We start from the raw sequence: 22,508 nt of genomic DNA on the forward strand, positions 1-22,508 counted from the left end.
TTTTCACTATTTATAATTCTATTGATTTCTTGCGGCTTTATAAATATTGTGTATCTAAATTTTTTTTAAATTTTTTTCTAGAAACAAAAAATCAGTGATTTATAAGAAAGAACAACCAATAGTTCCTTTAAATTTCAACATTTCAAAAGAAGTAACAATAACAAGTATAACTGATGTCAATGATACAGAAAATAGAAAAATATTAAAGAAGTTAAAACAATTACCTGGTATTACTATCAATTTAGTTAAGTCTAAACCAGTATTTAAAGTTCCTAAATCTCCAAAACCTAAAACAAATAATAATAATAAAAATATTATGTCATATAATAAATGAGAAGTTATTTTGAAAAAAAAAATTGACAGAAAGAAGAGATGATTATTTAAAAATCATAGATAATTTTTTAACTCATAATATTATAAATACCTTAAACACAAATTTTAAAACAAAAACATAATAAATTGTTAATAATATTTCATTGATAATTAAAAGTTCAAATAAAGACATTTTAAAGAATTCAGAAAAAAAAATTATGCAATTTTAGTAAAGGAAAATGTACACAGTTCTTCCAAAAAGCTTTTTTTTAAAAAGTACAAAGGTTTTCCAATATTAAATCCAAAAGTTTAAAAACTTTAAGACCAGAAGACCAGTAGAATAAGCATTAAATAATTGTAATATTGTATCAAAAGAAGTGAAAAAAGTTTCAGATAAGGATTCAATTGTTAATAATACAGAACTCAAAACCAACGAATTGGCTAATGAAAAGCTTATGAGTTTATCAATTGATATTCAATTCAACATTATTCCGGCATCTTTCCCTTTAAACTGTGTTAATGTTAGTGTTCCTGAGTATGCTAATTTTTTTATGAGTATTAGTAAATCTTCTAAAGAATATATGACCGCTTTTGGAAACTTCTCAAAATAATACTGAAAAGGGATCATTAATAATTATAGAAAAGTTTAATAACTTTTCAGTTTTTCTAGGTTGTGTCATCACTGCACTAAATATTGATAAATCCAATGATATTTATTCTGAGCTAGCATCTTTATGTTCTAACAAAAGAATTCCTTCTATAGATAATTTTAAAGATGAACAATTGTGTATAAAAAATATGAGGAAAGACAATATAATTGGGAAATTTGAAGATGAACAAAAACATAACCCTAACTTTAATTTTTATGATAATACTTCAAAACAACTATCACTTCAGAATAAAGATATGAATCTAACAATGGACACATCAATTACACAAGAAGACTATCATCAGTTCCAAAAAGTGACCAGCTGTGATAACTTTATAGAAAATATTTGCAAAAATGTAAACAAATTAACAGATTTAAACATACCTATACCACAATTACTAGCAAATATAAAAAACTCATCAAATTTAAAGTCTGATGAAAATGAAAGTGGTATTGAAAGAAAGCAATCTTAAAATGAGTTGTATGAAAAACTGAAAAAACAGAAGATATGTTAAGGTGTTTTAATAAATAGCTTTTTTTTAATAGTTGTTAGATGAAATAACTATAATATTTATATTTTTGTTCTTAATATACGTAAATAAAAACTTGTGTCTGAACATTTTGCTTAAAACCGTCCAACTTTTCTAAATTGTTCAATACCTATACTGAAATTAATTTTTCCAACTACCATCATTTAATGATACATATGATATTATATTAATTAGTATATATTTATGTTGGTATTTGAATTTACTTAATTTGCTTTTTGATAAAACAATGCATGTTTCTGGTATATTTAAAAACAAAATTGTATTAATTGATATCTGTTTACATTTTTCTCTACCTACCTAATAACTATAGTATACTTCATTTTTCTAATTAACAATAATTTATTAATAAATAAGAAATTTCTAATTAGGATATAGGCACCTATTTGAATGTACTTCATTTTCTTTATCAATAAAACAATATATATTTTTAAATACTTATTATATCATTATAAAAATATAATGTAAATGTTGATATGGAAATAAACGCATCATAAAAATGTAGTACATTTTGATTTATTACATTTTAATTTTTCAATGTAATGAATTTTACTTTTGTGTCTAGAAACACCTTAAAGTTTAAATAGTAAAAAAAAATCTTTTATATTCAACTTGGGGTGTAGTTACTGATACCAAATTGAATTTAGTTTGTACTTTGGGGAATTAAAATAAAAAAGTCCCAGTACTTTTTGAACTAATCAGGGACTACGAATAAACAAATACAAACTATTATAATTGTAATACTCGTATTATTAATAAAACATAAAGAGTTTACTCCTATAAATAATAATTATTTATTTAGGCGGAATATATTATTTTACTTTAAGGCGCCAATATAGGCAACTACAATATTTGAGGAATAGATAGCACAGTCATACTAGTATAAGGTCTATGAGCACAGTCAACCTCCATTGATTAGGTTTTAATTTATTTTTTTTCAGATTTTTTATCTTAAACCAAAATTAAAACTACAGTTCGTCTTTATTTTTTCCGTATTGCCATTTACAGTATTTAATCGTGCAGTGGCGTATTTACGGGGGGGGATATGGGGGATAGATCCCCCCCCTTGACCTTTTTTTTTTCCTAGGTAGCTAAGTTGTCTCATTTTCTCTAATATTCTTAATATGATATAACAACGGTATGATGCAGTGAACGATTTCTCTGAGCTCTATCCATTCGTTCTTAAAGCATTAGACACAATATGTGATTGGAAAGATCCAGCAGACGCCTCTATGCTTAAACATTCTATGGAAGATACCGAATTCTTAATTTCGTTTTATATAGTTAAGGTATTCATAAATGTTTCAATTTTTTACTATACAATTTATAACCTACTTAGTGTTTTAATTAAATTTTTTTTCAGTTCCTATTTTCTTTTTGTCTTCCTCTATGTAAGCAGTTACAAAAAGTACAAATAGATTTAAAAAAAACTATAGCTATAGTTGAGAATGTAGTAATCACTCTGAAGGCCATTAGAGACAATTACAAAACCGAATTTAGTCAAATCTAAATAAATGTTAAAGTAAATAATTAAAAAAAAATAGTTTCATTGTGTTCAAATTTCAAAATGTTTAATATTTATCTTCTAGATGGCTGCAGACAATGTTGGTATTGAATTAAAAAAAAAGAGAGTCATTTCAAAACAAACTTTGAGAGATAATCCAAATCTTCTGGATTGTTCCATTGAACATTATTATTGTGTTACAGTATTTTTACCGTATGTCGATTACTATTTAATGCAATTGACTGAGCGATTTATTAATCATAAAGCTATATTTGAAGGTAAATATATTATATGTATTATATTTAATATTTATACACTTTTTTTTAGAATTTGCAACTTTATACCTATTACATATAATTTATTTTATAGGTTTTAATTGCATTTTCCAATCAGAATCACTTATGGTAGAAATGGAAGATATTGTTGCTTTTCAAAAGCTTGTTGAGTTTTATTCATCAACAATTGACCAACACTCTAGCATTGCTGAATTAAAGATGTGGAGAGTTAAGTTGGTGAATGAAAAAATTGTATTCACCTCTGGGTTACATGCGTTGGATGTTTGTGATAAAGAGTTTTATCCAAATATTCATGAACTCTTGAAAATTTTTTGTACATTGCCTGTATCGACTGCTACACCTGAACGATGTTTTTCAAGTTTGAAGAGGATTAAGTCTTACCTAAGAAATAGTATGACAGAAGTAAATATTTTATCAATTTTCTTATTTAATACTGAAATATAATTATAAATTAGTAATTATTATATACTTTGTTTATAAGAACCGACTTAATGGGTTGGCTTTATTGGCATGTCACCGGTCGATACAAATCATGCCTGATGAGGTTATCGATGAACTGAGCATCCAAAAAAACAGAAAATTGGATTTTGTATTGTAACTATATATTATATATATATATATATATTTTATTATTATTATTATTATTATTTTTTTTTTTTTATCGTATTAAACACGGGATTGGTGCTAGTATGAACTTATAATAAATGCTATTAGGTACTTATATATTATTTGTGTTAATTTTTATTTTGCCTTGATCCACACTAACCTCAATAGGTAACAAGTTAGGGGATTTTAAAAATGTATATTATGTACGGATTTATGGGTGTTAGGATGTATTATTATATATTTCATCCCCCCCCTAGCAAAATTCCTAAATACGCCACTGGATTAGTCATGATTCATGAATTATGATGATATTATAATAAATTACTCTGTAGTCTCGTCGCCGAGAAATGTGGTTGCGCATAAGCCGAAATGTGTCCTACCCTGCTGCAGCCACACACCCAAATTCCCACTCATCGGCACTGCTGCTCCACTGCGCTAGTCGTATGCTCGAAGTAACCACAATATCTCGGCGAACGAAGTGTAGACTTTAGGTCTTTATATTATATACATATATAATATTATTATTACATTATAATTTATAAGAATACAGATTATTTCTATTGTGGTATGACTGTATAAGTGTACCACGCCATTTCCAATTTCTATATGCTCGGTACTTCGAACTACGTTTTTATGGCAACACGATTAGTAAGGTCTGAACATTTTACCTTCCTACCTACTTGCTTACATTTAAACAGTCTTAGTTTTTAGCGTGTATAAGTGTGTTGTAGACTCGTATTGCATTGCGCTTACCAACTCCAATTTGGACGTCAGCCTTCATCGCCGAAGTGTGTTGCGTTTACTATCTATATTCTATGGTTTAACCGCTGCCGCTCCGTCATAGTGCTATCGCATCGCATCCGACCGTTATCTTTTCTCAAGTTATTCGATATAATCAGTGTTAATTTAAGTTTTATCTTATCGAATCTTTGTGTACAATTAAACATGGATTTTAGTATAATGGAATTTAAAGTACCATTATTCACACCATCCACTCCAGCAGCCATTGACGTGTCTCGCCTGGTCTATTCTGAGTTACTTACCGCCAATCTATCCCTGAGTAAAAGCCTATTGCCCGAGTTTTTGGACTACTATACTACTGCAGTACTGCATGTATTTGGATGCGCATGATATCAATTAATCGGAGGAATTTCCAACCATTTGATGACGTAGAGAAACAGGTACTATATATGATCCAGCACATAACTTTCAATGTTCCTGAGCCCATCATGTTACAGTTGAATCAGCTCGGTAATGTGGTGACGTTTACTCAACAGCATCTGAGAGCCACATTCCCTACCCTTCCCCAAGAACAAATTGGTGGTAGGGGAGGCTACTACGGGGTACTTAAGCCTCCTGGGCCAGGAATCGACGACTCACTGCACAACCTGTATGAGGAGATTCCCTGTCTTGGAGTGCTCTCCGAGGCAATAATGCACGCAATTAGTGATGAACCTGCCGGCCCTTATCAGTCTGTCGTGACCTATGAAAGTCTACAGCCAAACAATAACCTAATTGGCTTCAGGCCGCTCAACCCACACCGCCACCAAGACGCTAAAAATATAGCTTTTAGTGCGGATATTAGTGCAAGCCATTTCCCTGACTACCCTGCTAACACTGCTATTAATTTAACGTTATTAATGAGTATATCAAGTATTTTAAAGGGTTCTAAAGGGTTCAAAATTTCAAAAGTGAATTTCTCAACACTGAGTGAAGCTGGATCGGCTTCGCAAACAATAGTTAGTCGGCCCCTAACCATTGAAAGACAAACAAACCTAATGTCAACTATAAATACAACATCGTTAGCACGGAATTCCCATGACTTATTCGGAGAAGCCTGCTTATTTTGTTCCCAGCTCATGAAAGATTCCGGCTCAGATGCAGACCATACAAGATGGTGTATGATATCACCAGCCGCGGGATTACCCATCCCACCACAGTGGGTAGATAATCGGAACCAACGCCGTAACCTACCCACCCAATACATGCAGGAGGTATGGGGGGGCTATCACTCAGTGCATAACATGGTCAATGCCTAGACGATGGGCCAACCACACACTTCCATTCTTTTGCACATATTAATTTATTTTTGTGTACACCTAAATCTAACTATCACCTCACATACGCTTGTTCTTCTAATATTGTGTATGTACTACAATATTTTAATGTGTAATATACTAATATAATAAAAAAAAATGAATTTGAGTGACTATTTTAAGGATTTGTGCTGTACACTTCTGAACACAAAAAAAAAAAAATTTCAGGTCCCAATCGGAAATTGTTCCTTCCCGTTATTTCAATAATTTTATCAAAATATTTAAATTTGCAATAACCACGATGTAGATATAATATAAAAATATTGCCTCGCTATTCAACACCAAGTGTGACTTCTAGTTACTACTACTACATATGTACATTGGTATTCTGCATGGATATATCTAATTTCATGATATTCGGTAATGAGGTAACTGCTGAGATTTAAAATGTTTATACGATTGAAAGTTATTTCTGGGTAACAGTCTTGCGAAAGTTTATTGTTGTCTTAGAAATTGGCCACTAGAGTGAGCTAGTGAATTATTTTTTACCACGAGCATAATGTATTTTTTGGTTTCAAATATTAGTTAAAATAGACTTTCAACACCATCGTCCATTTGACATCTTAGCACCATTCAACCATTGATCCAGTTTTATTAACAGGACACTGTGCAAACACATAAAGCAGTGCAAAATTCTACGCGGACACAATTTAAACACCATTGGTCCAGTTTTTTGCACAAAATCGGTGTGATAGTGTGAAGAATTTCGTACCTGGGCAAGTATAAAATAAGACTAGACAATTATAGTATAAATCAAAATTACAATTATTTATTAATGAGTTATAACTCGGTAATCATTATTTTTGCGATTGAAACAACAGTAACTAGTGGGGGTCTTATTTATCTTATTAAAAAAATAAAACCTTTTTATTGAAGTATTGATAAATTGTTATAACTTTTTCAGAATAAACAATATTGTGCGTATAAATCCATTTAGCCATATACAAATATACAATGTACACATGAACTCAACAATTCACTATGCTTGAAATTATTGTCAATGATGTCCTGTTTGCGATGATTTTACAATAACACAATTGGAACTTTAGCATCCCTTCAAAATTGCTTTTGGTGAATGTTTAGAAATCCACATACTTGTAAGTCCTGCAGCCTTATAGAGTTGTAGCTTGTAATGTACCAATATTATAGTAAAAACTAAATTCACCACATGGAAGATCAAAAATTATTAAATGCTTAGGTGCTCTTGTTAAAAAAAACCAGGGAATTCGCTCCATTGTAAACATACATTTCTTTTATCTGTTGTTTTACATCTAACAATAATATTTCTTGTTTAAATAAAGATATGTAACAGATTGTGGTGATGACTAATTACAAAATATATAGAAATTAGTAATTATGTTTCTGTATCTCACTATTTATATGACTGTATACAAATTCAATCAAACACTGATTAAATTATTATAATTTTTAAATACCTTCCTACTGGCTACTTATATAGTTACATTTACCAATATTGCTTCCCTAGATTTTAGATTCAATACAAATATGTCATTTTAGTCATATGGATTTTAAAGATTTTTATACGACTAAAAATAAACTGTCAAGTTTGTGCTGTAATATTTAATATGTAAGGATAAATTATTGTTTAACTCTTACAAATTTAATAAATTGTATAAAGGTTATACATAATATATATTATATTATTGTGTCTATATAATAATAAAAAGTATTGGCTGATTGACGATTGTAAGTTGCAACCATATTACATTATTACCATTAAATTAAGAATTTACATTTAAAAAATATGAAATAGATAGGTAGTCTGTATTATTTATTTATATATATAAAATACATATATTATTTACATAATACATGTATAACTATTAAACTATACAATGATAATTGATAGTATGAAACACACACCATGCTCTATATAGAATTTTTTTTTTTATCAGATGTATAGCTGATATTATAAAGTATATAACTATGAAGATTTACTACTAAACCTAACTTACTACAACATATTAGTTATTGTTACAAAGGATGAACCCTATACGTATTTTTATAAGATTTAAAGAGAAGAAAACACATTTATATCAATTATGTTAGACAAACTTAGAACAATATTCAGTCTTATAATAAAAAAAATAAATAAATAATTAATACATGATAATAATTTGTATATGATGTAACAAAACAATGTAAGAAAAAATAAGCACTTCTAATAAATGAGATAAAATAGTAATATTATTAATATATAATATAATTTATAAATTTTATTATTATACCTAATAAACAATTTTCCTAAAAAAAATTAGTTAAAAAAGATTAAAAAAATTATAACTGGGTTTAAGTCAAAATAATAATAGTATTATAATTATCATCATAGTAAGTCTAACTATCTAAACTATTAAAACATATCATTAAAAAAATATAACTTATTATAGAACACTTATTTAAAACATTAAAATTTGCAATTGTATTATTAGTACAAATGAAAAACATAATATTCTTAAATAATTTATTTTTAAACCTTATATTCCACAAATGTAAATGTATTAAGCTCAAGCACATATCATTTTAACTTCCATTTACAATAAATAAATAAAAATCATTTTTTTTAATATTAAATACAAAAATTTTAATTAACATTATACAAATTTTAATCTAAATAGTAAAAATCCTATGATATAAACAAAAACGCAAAACATAAATTTTTCAATTTACCAAAATAATTGAACAATTCTTGCAAAAATAAAAAGGAATAAATAGTAAATATAATTTTAACAACATGTCATATAAATCTAAACTTTTAATTAGCATTACAATAAATACCCTTAATGAAGCCCAAAGTTAAAAAAAAACTCGAACAAAAACAAAAACAATTATTAAATAAAAACATAAGTCTTTAATACCAATATAGTAATATATAATAAAATGTACAATGAAAGTTCGTAAACATGAGATACGTTTTTAATTATATTTTTTATTTTATTTAAATACTTTTAATAATATGAAGGCTTTTAATTCTATATAAACAAAATTAAAATTAGTAATTTATTTTTTAGCATTTTACTTTAAATTATATTTCAAGGATTTATACTAGTTTGTGTAAAACAAATAAAAGTCAAATAAATAAAATCGACAAAGTCCAATTTGTCTAAATTGCATCCTACCCAGACAAGTAAATTCAAATATGAATTTTCTACTTTTTTATTCAATTAACTATATTACAATAACAGATGACCAAAAATTAAAATTATATAATTATTAAACCCTATTCAAGTTAAATGTTTTTTTTTTCCTAACAAAAAACCAACTCAGTCTTGAATTCACACCTTTGTTCCTGTAGACATCATAAATAATATACTATTGCAATTTGTAGTTAAATTGATAAACCTCAGTAGGAACAAAGCTGAGAATGTTTAAATCAAACCAGTCAAAATGTGTATCAGTTCTTTTAAAATTAAGGCTACTCAGTCTTATTATTTAACTATGTGAAATGTAACTGAATTATACAAATATAATATTGGCCCCCAAAATAGTGTTTGCTAAAACTAATGAACACATGATTTTCATCTATGATACACTGAGCATTGAATATAATATAAAGCTTCTAACAATGTTTGTGTAACATTAAGACATAGAACTGCATGAACACATTAGTTGTACATTATTTAGAAGTATCAGTGTAGATTATTTAACATTAAATACAGTCTCCTTGGTTTAAATTAACTAAACAAAACATAATATACTATAGTATATTATTACTACTTAACTACATAATATTTTAACAAGTAGCAGTCTTATGCGGTTTGAGATATCTGTTTCATGAATATTAATAAAAATAATAATAAATGGAGGGAATCATTTAAGTGAAAATAGAGTGGATAAGCATTTGTAATTATTCAGTTATTTACAATCGGTACCGACAATTTTAGGTAGATATTTTGATACAAGGAACTCTTAAATAACGATAATTGAGCAGTTGTGGGGATTAAATGGCATTTATAAAAATGTTACCTGATACCTGATGTAAAAAACAACCATTTAATTAGCTACCTGAAACAATGTTTTTGATTTAAATTTTTTCAGACTTGGAATTCACATTAAAATTAAAATTGTAAATAAAATGTACGTAATTAAATCAAGGTTATACCCAAAATTAGCAAGATTGATTGACCCAAAAAACAAAAACTAATAATTTTTAAAAAAATAGAGTCAACATTTTAAAATAATTTAAATCCAAGAGAATATTGAAGTACAATTTCTCAATTTAACTGTACAACCTTTTCTGTACCAACACCCTGGTATGTCTTTTATCATTAATGCAAATTTTAAAAGGACATTATTAAACCTAAAAAAGGTTTGACTCCAAATAGTCTAGAACTAAGATGTGGGTTTCAGTTTAATTCAATTATTGAATTAGGATTGCACATACTGCCCATCCAATGTAAACCACCATTTCAGTCCCTATCATCGTTACCAGCGGCTAACATGGGTACAGAGGGCGTTTGACTAATCGGCGCCATAATAATTCTAGATGTAGGTGTTGATTGCATTGACGACTCTGATTTACGAGACACTGATAAATCTTGTGCTTGGTCATCATTGTCTGTCGGAGTTGGTGATTGTGTGTCTTCTCTGTGTCCAGCATATTTAATTAATTCTGGGCTACAGGGTGAGCCTCCATCATCCATCCTATCTGAACGAGGTGAATGCCCATTGTTAGAAGTTTCATGATCTGATTTTAAAGGCACTCCAGATAATCCAAGAGCGTGATGTAAGAAACCAGCAGTTGCATGTTCCATGGCGGTAGAATGACCGGATTCATCTTCAGCTCCGGACATTTGTCCTGAGAACATCACACTGCTAGTACCTGGACCTAATCCATATGCAAAGCCAAGATTGCCATTGTTGACACCTGATCTACGAAATGGACGGCTTGTGGTTATACCAAGTTTCTTCACTTTGTCATAGAGAGTACGAGATGGAACTCCAAATTTTCGAGAAGCTTGTAATGCACTCATGCCAGTTCGAACAGCATCTATTGCAGACATAATATCTTGCCGTGTGTACTGTTTGTATCTTTTCCACTCAGGCTTATGAGATGGGACATAAGTTGCTATTCCTGGAGTCACAATACCACCTGTTTAATGAAGTAACATAATTTATGTTAATATGTATACAATTTTCGTATAATAATATATAACATTTTTTAAAGCTAAAAAATAGAATTAAATTTTCAACTATAATTACTTTTTGAATCGCCATACATAGATTGAGGTGAGGACGAATTATTCATTTTTCCCATCTAAAAAAAAGTTTGAATGTTAAACAATGGTTTAAGCATAGGTACCGTCGAATTTTGTTGATTCAAATTTTAAAAGGAATAAAAATAATTTGAATAAGCAAAACCAAAAAAAAAAAACAAAAATTTTGAGTCCACAGAAAAAATTATTGAAAGTTTAAAAGTTTGAAATATACCAATAAATAAGTATATGTATATTGTATATAGACATATTATGTATATTAATATTTACCCTTATAATTTCTTCATCATCATTCATTGACATATCAGGTGGATATGGAGAATGAGGTTCTGATCCTTCAATTTTAATCTGCAATAAATTTAACATATTAAGTTTTGTGTATAATATATTATAAGGAAAATATTAAAATAGATACTGACCTTTGAAAATTGGCTGCTATGTTCAGATCCATTAGACTGTGGTCTATGATGTTCCATTGCTTCAGAACCATATAATGGTAGAGCAAGTTGCTGTGAGGAATCAGCTTGTCCCTGTCCAAGTACAGTTCTCAATATAGGTGTATCCCGGCCCATCATCATGCTGGATAATTTCTTGCGACGCAACGGTGACATTCCCGGATGTCCAGCAATCATCGAGTCATAACTTCCACCAAACATTGCATTTGTCACTGGTGTTGAAGACAACTGCATAGCAGGCATTGGCCACATCGGAACGTTACTTCTTCCAGGTCTGTGGTCGACTAATGGTGGCGATTTCCCATAATAGTTTTTGTTGTAGAAAGGCGATTGGTGAGTAATACCAGTACTATGCGGGGGTGAATCATTGTGCTCATTATTATTGTTAATATTGATGGCGAGATCTTTGGATGCACTCGTATTTCCATCTGGTGATACGTGATTAGGAGACGAAGTACTTATTATATTACGGTCTTCGTCAACGGTAGGAGTTGCACTCTGTGGTTGATATGTATTGTCTTGAACGAGTCCCTTGACTTTAAGCATTTCAGCGACCTTTAGCAAAGCAGCTAATTGATCATGAGCAATATTTACTTCACCTTTGTACATATAGTCAAGTATGGCTTTCATTTCAGAATGACCGACATCTTTCAGCACAACTGCAGAATGTTTACCAGGTACTTCAGCAAATACTGACTGAAAGTATGACGAACATGCAGCCAATACCATTTTATGACATTTGACAGGTGGTCCACCTTCACAAAATAGTGTAGTATCGGTAAATTCTTCAGATTGAAATAATTGAACAAATACATTTGTTAGATTTGTCTGATGATTATTCCATCTCAAACAGTACTGTTGGTCTTGTCCAGAAATCGTATTCAAATGGTTGTTAGTCATTTTGATAAAATTTAATTTAATGTCTGCTCATCAATTTGAATTTTCAAAAATCTAAACATTAAATAAATGCATAAATTAGTTATATTTTTTAACGATTTGTTAATAATCTATTACATACATAATCTTATATTTGTTAATATAAATGACTAATTATAATATTAAAAATTGTTTATTTTTTTAATAAAATTAAATAGGTATTGGACTGCATACTTCTACGTTACAGTATACATACTTATACGTATACTGTAACGACTGTTTATAGCCTACCTCCCACCTTCCTTTAGTTACCACCTATTTAACTTTTTATTTGTATTATTTATATTATTAAGAAAGATAAAACTTTAAAATTGTACACAGTACATACTAAATAGTAAATACAATAAGTAATATATATAAAAAATATCCATGGACTTGCTTGAAGACGATGTCCATTGAAACTACTTCAAAGTATTAAAACTTACGAAATATAAATCTAAACATCGACGTCAATCGTTTGACATAATATGTTTATCATTTAATTTTTGATTGAATAAAAAAGCCCCCGAAAAATAGCAAAAAGCATGGCAAATACCATTTCACAAAAATGTAATTCAATTGTATTGCAAACAAATTTAAAATTATACCTCTAGATAAAAACGTAACCAACACTATGATTGTTTTGACACAATGCCAACTCATTGATAAATCTCAAATCTATAAGAGTAATAACTGATGATTCGCCTTAGAAAACAAATTTAAATTCCAACATAAATGTGTCTGGATGTGTTTCCCATGATGGAGAAAATAGAATACACAATTCATTATAATAGTTACATAAAAGAAAAGACACCTGTGTTTTGGTTACCATCGTTTGACATTTGAAAAAAAAAATGAATAAGCGACAGACCATAACATCATTCGTCTACCCTATATCTATGAACCGTATATACAACGACAACCCCAATTGTCTACAGTATGTTCTCATAATAATATAATATAATTAAAAAAAACATACCATCATATTTGATAATTTTATTTTTTGTATGAATAATGTTTCAAAAGTCTGATCAACAACTCCTACACAACAATATAACATTACCAACTATCAAATAAATATACAGAGTGTAGTTGATGAATCTTCAAATGTAGAGATTATTAGTTATTATACTGGGTAGATGAAACTTATCAAAATGTAGATATATTAATTTATCGACTAGGCATATTGTACAACGTTAATTTATTTCATACAACCGTCAGGTAAATTAAGCTTAATATGTTATATGAATATGACATAAATATATTTAATTCTATACCTATTATATTACCTATGAATTTAGAACAAACGTGATAAAGGGGGTACACATAGGAAAAGATAATACTCTGTATCAAAATATTTAGAATATACTAATATCGAATAATATCATTATCTTCAAACAGTAATACATTTTATATGATGTTGTAATGATTTAAATATGTATTTTTGTTTAAACCCAAGAAATGTTTCGTTAAACAATTGAAACACTCTGTATACACACACACACACACCCGCATAATAACAAAACGTTTTTTTATACAATAACGGCATCGCGAATACGGAATCGGCCCCAGACATAACAACCCTCGAACGGGACACGGTATTTTAGGTACAGTCCGCCAGACCAGACGGACCCCTCCCACCCATCACAACCAGTGGCAACTATTTTTCACGTTTTAAGTAGGTAGACATCGGCGTGTGTAAAAAAAATTGCGAAACACGACAATCGTGTCTGGAACGTGGGTCTGGCGAAACAGAGGGTGTCTTTCCCATTTTTACCTGCTCACTCGTTGTCTGGAAACACCATAAACCCTTGCCAAAAATAATAATCATCAAATAAATCATTTGACTTGTGTAAACCGATGTGTATTCAAATATTAAACGGTACTTTATGATTACCATACATTATATTTATTTGTTATTTCCAGCAGGTATTATTTTTTACTTTTGTCTTCGTCGTGGGCGCGGTACCACCTATTTCAAAAAATTATCTTATTTGTAGTTTACAAAATATGTCATGTTTTGACACGGGGAGGTGGAGACGCCGACCGAGTATCCCGCTGGTTTCATTTTAGTTGACTTTGTCAATCGATGAGTTTTTGTGGTCACCCCTAAAGACTCAAAACGTTTCGTAAATATCGATCCGTAAGTTAATTGATGACAAATGTAAACAGAAAACTTTCAACCGCCGTAACAATTCTTGAGTAGTGACAGTTCAATTTTAAGTTAAGCCCGTTTCTAAGTGTTCTCAAGAAAATGAACCAAACACTTTCATTAGTAAATTAACATTAAATAGCATTTATTTAGTATCAATGACAAAACCCTGTCTAAAATCTATATTATAATACTTAAATTTACAGAACGCTTAATCTAATATCCATCCATATCCGTATTTTATATATATTATATATTATGAATACACATTTGTACCGTGTTCAAAAAAACAACTGCGTAACTGTAATATTACGAGATATTATCACAATTTACTATGATCTACAAAATCAAGGTATAAAAAATGGTTCCTGATTGTAGTTTTGTATTTATTAAATTTTAAATTTTTATTCTAGTTGTACAAACAACGGGCGAACATTTATTTAATCAATGTTGAGCTAATGTCCATTCAACATGTTTAAGTAGCAAATGATTGTTAGTGAATCATTAAATTAATCAATGTTTATATGCAACCCGGCATAAGGCTTTAACTAATTAAATGTTAAAAAAAATTGGTTGAAGGCAGGTACATTTTATGATATTTTATTTCATTACTTTTTGAATACAATAAAAATATTGCATGACAAAATATCCTTTCAATTTAGCTGTACCTGATGACAATTTAACAAATAAAACCGCAAATTATCTTACAATATAAAATACGATTAACTAAACGTAGAATTAAAGAATTGTAAGTTCATAAAAAACTACTTCTATGAAACAAAATTGAATTTTACACAAAATGTAATTTTTTAGTTTACAAGTAATATGGTATATTCTTGCCGGCGATTTAAATTAAAAACCAAAAGTGAATAATGCGATGTTGTTCCTAATATTTGTCTATGAACAAAAGCTTATATTAAATTATTAACATTATATTTTGAAAGCGAATACGTTAATGTAAATTTAGAATTAATGAGTAATGGCGCACCCTCAATTACCCATAAGAATATGGTGAGGACATTTCAAGTAAACAGGAAGCATTCTCCACTCGGGAGCTAAAAATGTATAAGAAATTAGAATACATATATAATATACCTTAGAAAATAGGAGATGACAATAAATTTGAACTATAGATACAATAATAATTATATGTTTAATTATTTCATGACGAAAAACCTACCAGCTCTTGCAAAAAAAAACAATACAATATTATAGTTGCAGTTATGAGTCTTCAATGAAGAGACGCGTTTTACCTATTTATAGCCACGGCCTGTAGACATACATATTTTGTACCTACACATTAAAAACAAACGGCAATGGACTATAGAACACATAAAAATATAATAATTAATATTTTTTTCATTAAAATAGTCACTATTGAAAAAATATTATTTTATTCTAAAAATTAAAGTACCTACACCCACACCCGCTATGCTCATAATCGCCATTTCGTTATCTTAGAGTGTCAAAAATCAATTATTCGTAGAAGCAGATAATTATTTTAATATTCTAGAGTTTGAATTTCGCCAATTTAAATTTTATCATCAAATAAACAACCATTCACGAACTATGATAGGCGGGAAATTACTTGATTTGTAATTATTTTAAACATAAAATTATTATTCGCCCTATTATGATAAATATTTTTAAATTTTATACTCGTATTAATGGTTCGGTAATAGAAACAGCTAACAAGTATAGTATAATTGTATACTCGTCATCGCGATCGGTGGGAAATAGGAAGTGCGCACGGTTAACCGAGGATAGCGTCGAGGAGGCAGTCGAAAATTAGGTGCGGAGGGGTTGGAAACACACCTTTTCCAGTGAATATCGCTAATAACGCAAAAAATAATTTACTTTTAGACACACCAGAAGTACATCACCGGAACCTAATCATGTACGTATGTATCTTGGTAGTATTTTAAAATTTTAGATTATGGATGGTATTTTATTAGTTTTATTTCCGATACTACTCATCGACATACAAATCATATCGTAACGTTAAAAATTAACAATAAACTGTACAAAGGCACAAAAAACCAATTAAAATTCTTAAATTTAAAACAAAAATCAAACTTTACTTTGAATACAAGCAAAACTTTCTTAAAATGTGGTAAAAGCAAACAGGTGTCGTGTATATGACAGGTGTAGGATCGTAAACATAGAACTTTGTTTGACAACCGACGATTGCCGATTACACTGAGTATTTATAAAACAACAATCAAAGGAAATGGGTAACGAAAAAATATCTATTTTTTGTTTGAAAGCTTACGAAATACACAAAAATAGTCGAGTATGAAGTCACAGGCCCTATATGAATATATATATTACCTATAATAATATGAATATCGAATTCTCTAATAGCCGTTGATTTACTACCACTTATTTATTATGTTTTTAATATCAGAGATAGTTTACAAGACCGTTGGTCTAGAGAGACAATGTAATATATAACAAGCCATCTGCAAGTAAAAAAAACGGTTCTCATACGGGACATGGGAGCGCGAGAAATTTTCAGTGACCCGTATAGGGTACAATATTAGGGTTAACCGGTTTATTTGCATAAGCGAATATTTGAATAAAGTAAATGCAACCCGCGGTATCCGGTGATTTCCATAATTAATATTTGGCGGGGAACACTTTCGCCAACCCCGTCAAGTGGCTATACGACCCGCATGCACAGTACAAAGTATAAATTAATCGTAACTACGACACGATTTATTTATTAATATACAAAGTGTGTGTAATAAAATCCAATTAGAACTTGTGAATACGTACCGGGATGCATTTCCTGGGTCAGCCGGAAGACCTCTGCAGATTTCCCATCCAGCACACTCCGGAGCAGGCGATTCGACGCGAATTCTGTACGCAAACGAAATATTGTACTACGGTGTCGACGATAAACTTTAAAAGAGAAAAAAACAAACGAACGAATAAACAACTTTTATGACATATACATCAACAACTTTTTCCCTTCTCGTTTTTTGTGTTTTCGCAGAATAATATAAGAAAAAAATTCAAATTATCTAGTTAAACAATAATTGTCTATAATATTATTAAAATAAATAAAACATAATAAATACGAGTATGATATAAAATACATTTAACAACAGCGACGAAAGTGGTGAAAGATAGAAAGAGAGAGTCGTAAGACGTTCGCGGCGGGGGCCGTATACGCGTATCGGTCGTGTTCTCGACTCCGGGCCGACTGTCGGTGTGCGTGACGTGTGTTGGTGTGTGCGAGCGACGTGCGTGTGCAGTGCGGTGGTTGTAACGCCGGCGACAGGGTGCGCCCGAATAAATGCAACTCTCTTTCGGCGAGCAGCGCGCGCGCGTATAATAATGTGCCGCCGCCGCCGCCGCCGCCGCACTCGTATACGCACGCATTCACGTGCACTCTCTCCCGCTCGCACAAACTCTCCGGCGCAACGTCACCGCCGCGCACTCTCTCGCACTCTCTCTCCCACCCCGCCGCCCGTACGCACGTTGCGACGACGTATCGTTCGCACGCACACGCACACACTCTCTCTCTCCCGAAAAAAAACGGGTTGGTCGGCGGCGGCGGTGCACACACACGCACGCGACTCACGCACTTTTTTCTCCCCACCCCCCGAGCAGCCCCGCCGAAGCCGCCGCCCCGTCATCGAATAGTAGTACAATCGTAGTAATAGTTGCGTTTGTGTGTACATGCACATAATAATATTATTATACAAGGTGATTCACCGGGCGAGCTCACCCCAATTTTTTCGTTTGATATAATTAATTTTTTTAAGATTTTGGGATTTCTCAAAATATATACTACTGGTGTCCAGAGTTTCGAATTCTCGAGATTTTCTGTGCTACGGCTTAGGGAATGTCCGGGGGGGGGGGGATACAAGTTTCTGTTTTTCAAAGTAGAACCCCTCCCTTGATTATCGTAAATTATGCGGGGAATGACAATCCTTGAAAATGGTTTATACAAATACAAAATAAATTGGATCTAGACATCCAGTATTAAAATGTCGATGGAACAATATTAATATTTAATATCACTTCAATACAATTTTATATCATCATAGCCCTCATGTCTTCCAAACCCATTATCATAGACCTATAATTAGTCTTAGTGCACAATTTCACATATTTACAATTGTGCATAATTTTCAGTAGGAAGGGGTGTTCTCATTTGGAAAATAGGAGTTTGTATTTCCTCAAAGCTCTCCTTAAGATTTAAGCAGTACAAAAAAATCTCAAGAATGAGAAAACAATATATGGTATTTTTATTGTACTTAATACTCCTAAAATCAGATTTCGAATAAATTCATTATTAAATGAAAGATGGGGGGTGAGCAATGAGCATGCTTGGAATCACCCTGTATATTATGTACGTACAATTCACCATACGTTATCTCTCTCCAGGCGAGAGTGTGTGTATTCGTGTGTGTGTGTGCGTCGTGTGTGCACTGCTCCTACTCCGAAAAAAGTCCTACGCGGATGCGTTTGTGTGTGTGTGTGTGTGTGTGTGTGCGTTTTACGCATATCGCATGTGCATGTGCATGTGTGTGTATGCGTGTGTGTTTTGAGTATCCTGTTTTTTATGACTTTTCGTATTTATGTATGTATGTGTATGTGTGTGTGTGTTTTCGTCTCTCTCGCAGCGAGTTCTCTGCTCTCTCTCTCTCGTCACACGTATGTTATATACACACACACACACACACACACATAACAATATTTGAATATTCAAACTGGAGTGGTGCCTAAAATGAAGTGAAAAAGAAAAGGAAAAATGACACGCGTAACATGTTTTCTGTTTACACACGATCGCGGGATCGTCGTCGTCGGTTTTCCAGGCCGATTTTTAAAAGATTTCCTACCTATTTTATCAACTTTCAATGACAACAATAATAGTAATGTTTCGATAGTATTTTACTTACCGCGTATCAATGTGCACGTTTGGAGAACGATTTTGTCGCCATTGAACATTTGAACATGTACATATTATATTGTATTATTATTTATTTGTAATTATTAAATCACTTTAAAAACGACTAAATATTAGTTCCGAATGGATCTGATTTTAAAATATCATATAATTTTCGGGGTTTTGCTATTTTTCTAATATTATAACATTTTGGTATTATACTATAACTATTCAGATAAAATTATAAATAACAATTTATTACTCCCGGGATTAATGTTGAGTATTAATTATTTTTGAATCAATAGGTTTGACACGTTCGCATTTCCTTTGCTTAAAAACATAACACTAACACGTTGAAGTTCAAGGTCATCACAGAAAATGAATGTTCTGTTCAAATGTTTAGATTAATATTATAGAAATGTAAACAATAAGTAGGTAATAGCATTTGTATTTTTATAAAAATCAAAAAAAAAAGTTATTATTATTTAGTAACTCCCAACTCATGTTTTGACTGCAATAGTGTGTAGTATAAAGTATGGAAAATGAATAATTAATAACTGATTAGTTATTCAGCAACAAGATAAACCGATGATATTACAAATTAATTTCAGTACAACTTTGACAAATTGTAAATGAGCAAGTTTGCAAATTAAAAAACAAATACTATATCAATAAGATTATTATTTACATTTATTGAACATCTTATTCTGTAATTAATAAAATTCCGTATTAAGTGGAAAACGGTTAAACGCGCCACATAGAAATGTATGCAGTATGTATGAAATTCAATCATTAAATTGCGACGAGTTCAAACGAGAATAAATTGCTTATCCGATTTCACAGTTATGACTTATTACGTCTTATTGGTTTATCAGTTATTACTTATTACCATGCGTTTGGATAGCCAATTTCACATACTTCGAATACTTCAATAATGCAACAACGGTGTTTTGAACTATATTGCGATCTGTGGTCGAGGAATAAAAAAAAACTGCTGAATATGTAGGCCTACCTACAGGCCGCAGATACCCAGACATAACGAGCAATGTCAATCGATTTAGTGTTGATAAATTCAAAACTTATTTTTACACAAACCGTCTACTCAGACCTAAGTAGAAAATAATTGTCTACATTACGTTGTTCGCCGGCGACTTATAATTGCGTGTGCTTCTTGATTGTTATAATAACCTAACCGAATACTAAAATCAATGATCTAACAACATTGTGTTAAAATCCAAGGTTAGTAAGAACTAAGAATTAACGATCTGAAATCCAAAGCGTAATAATACATTGATGCATATTACCTATAAAATAAAAACAAAAACTCACATAATAAAAAAAAATAGAAAACATTGATGAATCTTTTGACTTATAATTTATATTAAAAATGCTATTTGTTAAAAATTATATTGCACACATGTATATAAAAAAACAATAAAACTGATTCAAAATAATTACCCAGTTGTGCATTAAAGTTCCACGTAGAAAATACTTGAACTTTTTTACTCCATCACGATTGTAGAATACTAGCGCTCTTATATTTTAATAAATTATAGAATTTAATAATTGTATCCTTCTCACTAACATCGTATTAAATATTAATAAACGTCTGTACTTAAATAGCCAAATACGTTTTTAGCGTTAAAATGTTCAGTGTATTATAAATTGATAAGATATCGCTGCATTGTTTTGCGAGCCTTTTGTCAATAGTCTAATGGTATATTTTTTTTGCCGAGTCGCTGCCCCAAGTGTACGAAACACATTTTCCATGTTTCCACGTTGGACATTAGAGTACTACTATACTTATATAGTCCTATACAATTTATATAATAATATTGCAGTATTATACATACTGGTTACCGTTGATAATATTATTAATACAAATAATTTATGATAATAGAATCTATTTATAATTTCAATTAATTTGTGACGCTGACTATGTTGTATTAAATAATACAAATCGACAGGAGTTTTAGTAATATAGTTTACGTAATATGATAATATTGTATAAACTTGTGTAAACTAGTATTATATTTATATACATTATATTATTATAGTATAGACTATAGATATCGAATATTGTAAATAATGTTAATTTTTCAACTATATTGTTAACATAATTTTATAAACTAATTGTTATCACTATCAAAATTAAAATAGAAACATATTTTTAAATACCCTAGGTATTTTAAAATCAGTATTGTTCTGTTCCCATTTTATCTTATTTTTATAATCTATATAGTATAATTATGATGACGAATATGTAATATAAAACCATTTCCAGAAATGTTGAATGAGCTAAACTATTATTGTGTTATTCGTTATTATCAAATATCAGAATATATTTTATTATACTCCAAAAATGAATTAAAATTAAAGTATATTTTTATATATTTTTTAAATAGATACACAATTTCTATCGATAGTTACAAATTTGTATTTTTCTTTTATGGTTATGCAATGTTGACGACAGTAAAATATAAATTCATTTCACTTCTGTACATTTAACTATTTAAGGACGTTCATCACGGAAGGCATAGGTCATGCAATTGTTTGTAAACAAGATAATAATAAAAATCAATTCGGCAAACCATGAAAGAAACAGAAGAATGAATTTACAAGATAAGGTAAATATTTAGTTGCACAATTTCAGTATTATGATCTATGGTCCTCATTAAATTAATTATTGTATTTTATTTTTTTAACAGTTACTCGTAATATATGACTTCACACGTATATAGGTATGTATGTCGTATGCAGTGATGCATTACTGTTTGAGGATATTCCACGTATTTAGGTAAAAAAAAATACTTATATGTATCAGGGCTTAGATTAAAGCTA

The 22,508-nt window shown here is 30.2% G+C and overlaps 4 protein-coding genes across 4 annotated transcripts; 3 read left to right on the top strand and 1 right to left on the bottom strand.

The window, feature by feature from the left end:
• The first annotated feature begins 482 nt into the window (after window positions 1-482).
• On the top strand, window positions 483-1,605 carry LOC111029579. The gene has a single exon (XM_022308629.1). It carries the CDS (start codon window positions 1,111-1,113, stop codon window positions 1,432-1,434), a length of 324 nt encoding a protein of 107 aa, XP_022164321.1. The 5' UTR covers window positions 483-1,110; the 3' UTR covers window positions 1,435-1,605.
• An 842-nt stretch (window positions 1,606-2,447) lies between these two features.
• On the top strand, window positions 2,448-4,032 carry LOC111029585 (52 kDa repressor of the inhibitor of the protein kinase-like). Its single transcript, XM_022308637.1, has 5 exons — window positions 2,448-2,798; window positions 2,873-3,031; window positions 3,099-3,291; window positions 3,383-3,711; window positions 3,791-4,032. The coding sequence occupies exons 3-5, from the start codon at window positions 3,099-3,101 to the stop codon at window positions 3,905-3,907; spliced, it is 639 nt and encodes a 212-aa protein (XP_022164329.1). The 5' UTR covers window positions 2,448-2,798; window positions 2,873-3,031; the 3' UTR covers window positions 3,908-4,032.
• A 1,112-nt stretch (window positions 4,033-5,144) lies between these two features.
• LOC111029553 lies at window positions 5,145-5,954 on the top strand. The gene has a single exon (XM_022308587.1). It carries the CDS (start codon window positions 5,145-5,147, stop codon window positions 5,952-5,954), a length of 810 nt encoding a protein of 269 aa, XP_022164279.1.
• A 3,284-nt stretch (window positions 5,955-9,238) lies between these two features.
• LOC111029575 lies at window positions 9,239-18,088 on the bottom strand. Its single transcript, XM_022308625.1, has 5 exons — window positions 17,546-18,088; window positions 11,665-12,651; window positions 11,516-11,593; window positions 11,232-11,286; window positions 9,239-11,121 (listed from the first exon to the last, which is right to left on the bottom strand). Exons 2-5 carry the CDS (start codon window positions 12,598-12,600, stop codon window positions 10,439-10,441), a joined length of 1,752 nt encoding a protein of 583 aa, XP_022164317.1. The 5' UTR covers window positions 12,601-12,651; window positions 17,546-18,088; the 3' UTR covers window positions 9,239-10,438.
• Between the last annotated feature and the right edge of the window lie 4,420 nt (window positions 18,089-22,508).

This window comes from Myzus persicae, unplaced genomic scaffold (assembly GCF_001856785.1).
Source record: "Myzus persicae strain clone G006 unplaced genomic scaffold, MPER_G0061.0, whole genome shotgun sequence".
NCBI lineage: Eukaryota > Metazoa > Arthropoda > Insecta > Hemiptera > Aphididae > Myzus > Myzus persicae.

What these genes read in the sequence shown, in the direction of transcription:
- LOC111029585 (XM_022308637.1), top strand. Translation starts at nt 3,099, where the DNA reads ATGGCTGCAGACAATGTTGGTATTGAATTAAAAAAAAAGAGAGTCATT. An exon ending in TCATAAAGCTATATTTGAAG is followed by an intron (nt 3,292 to 3,382) that starts GTAAATATATTA and finishes TTTATTTTATAG; the next exon opens with GTTTTAATTGCATTTTCCAA. An exon ending in TAAGAAATAGTATGACAGAA is followed by an intron (nt 3,712 to 3,790) that starts GTAAATATTTTA and finishes TTTGTTTATAAG; the next exon opens with AACCGACTTAATGGGTTGGC.
- LOC111029579 (XM_022308629.1), top strand. Translation starts at nt 1,111, where the DNA reads ATGAGGAAAGACAATATAATTGGGAAATTTGAAGATGAACAAAAACAT.
- LOC111029575 (XM_022308625.1), bottom strand. Translation starts at nt 12,600, where the DNA reads ATGACTAACAACCATTTGAATACGATTTCTGGACAAGACCAACAGTAC. An exon ending in ATGATGAAGAAATTATAAGG is followed by an intron (nt 11,287 to 11,515) that starts GTAAATATTAAT and finishes ACTTTTTTTTAG; the next exon opens with ATGGGAAAAATGAATAATTC. An exon ending in TATGTATGGCGATTCAAAAA is followed by an intron (nt 11,122 to 11,231) that starts GTAATTATAGTT and finishes TTCATTAAACAG; the next exon opens with GTGGTATTGTGACTCCAGGA.
- LOC111029553 (XM_022308587.1), top strand. Translation starts at nt 5,145, where the DNA reads ATGTTACAGTTGAATCAGCTCGGTAATGTGGTGACGTTTACTCAACAG.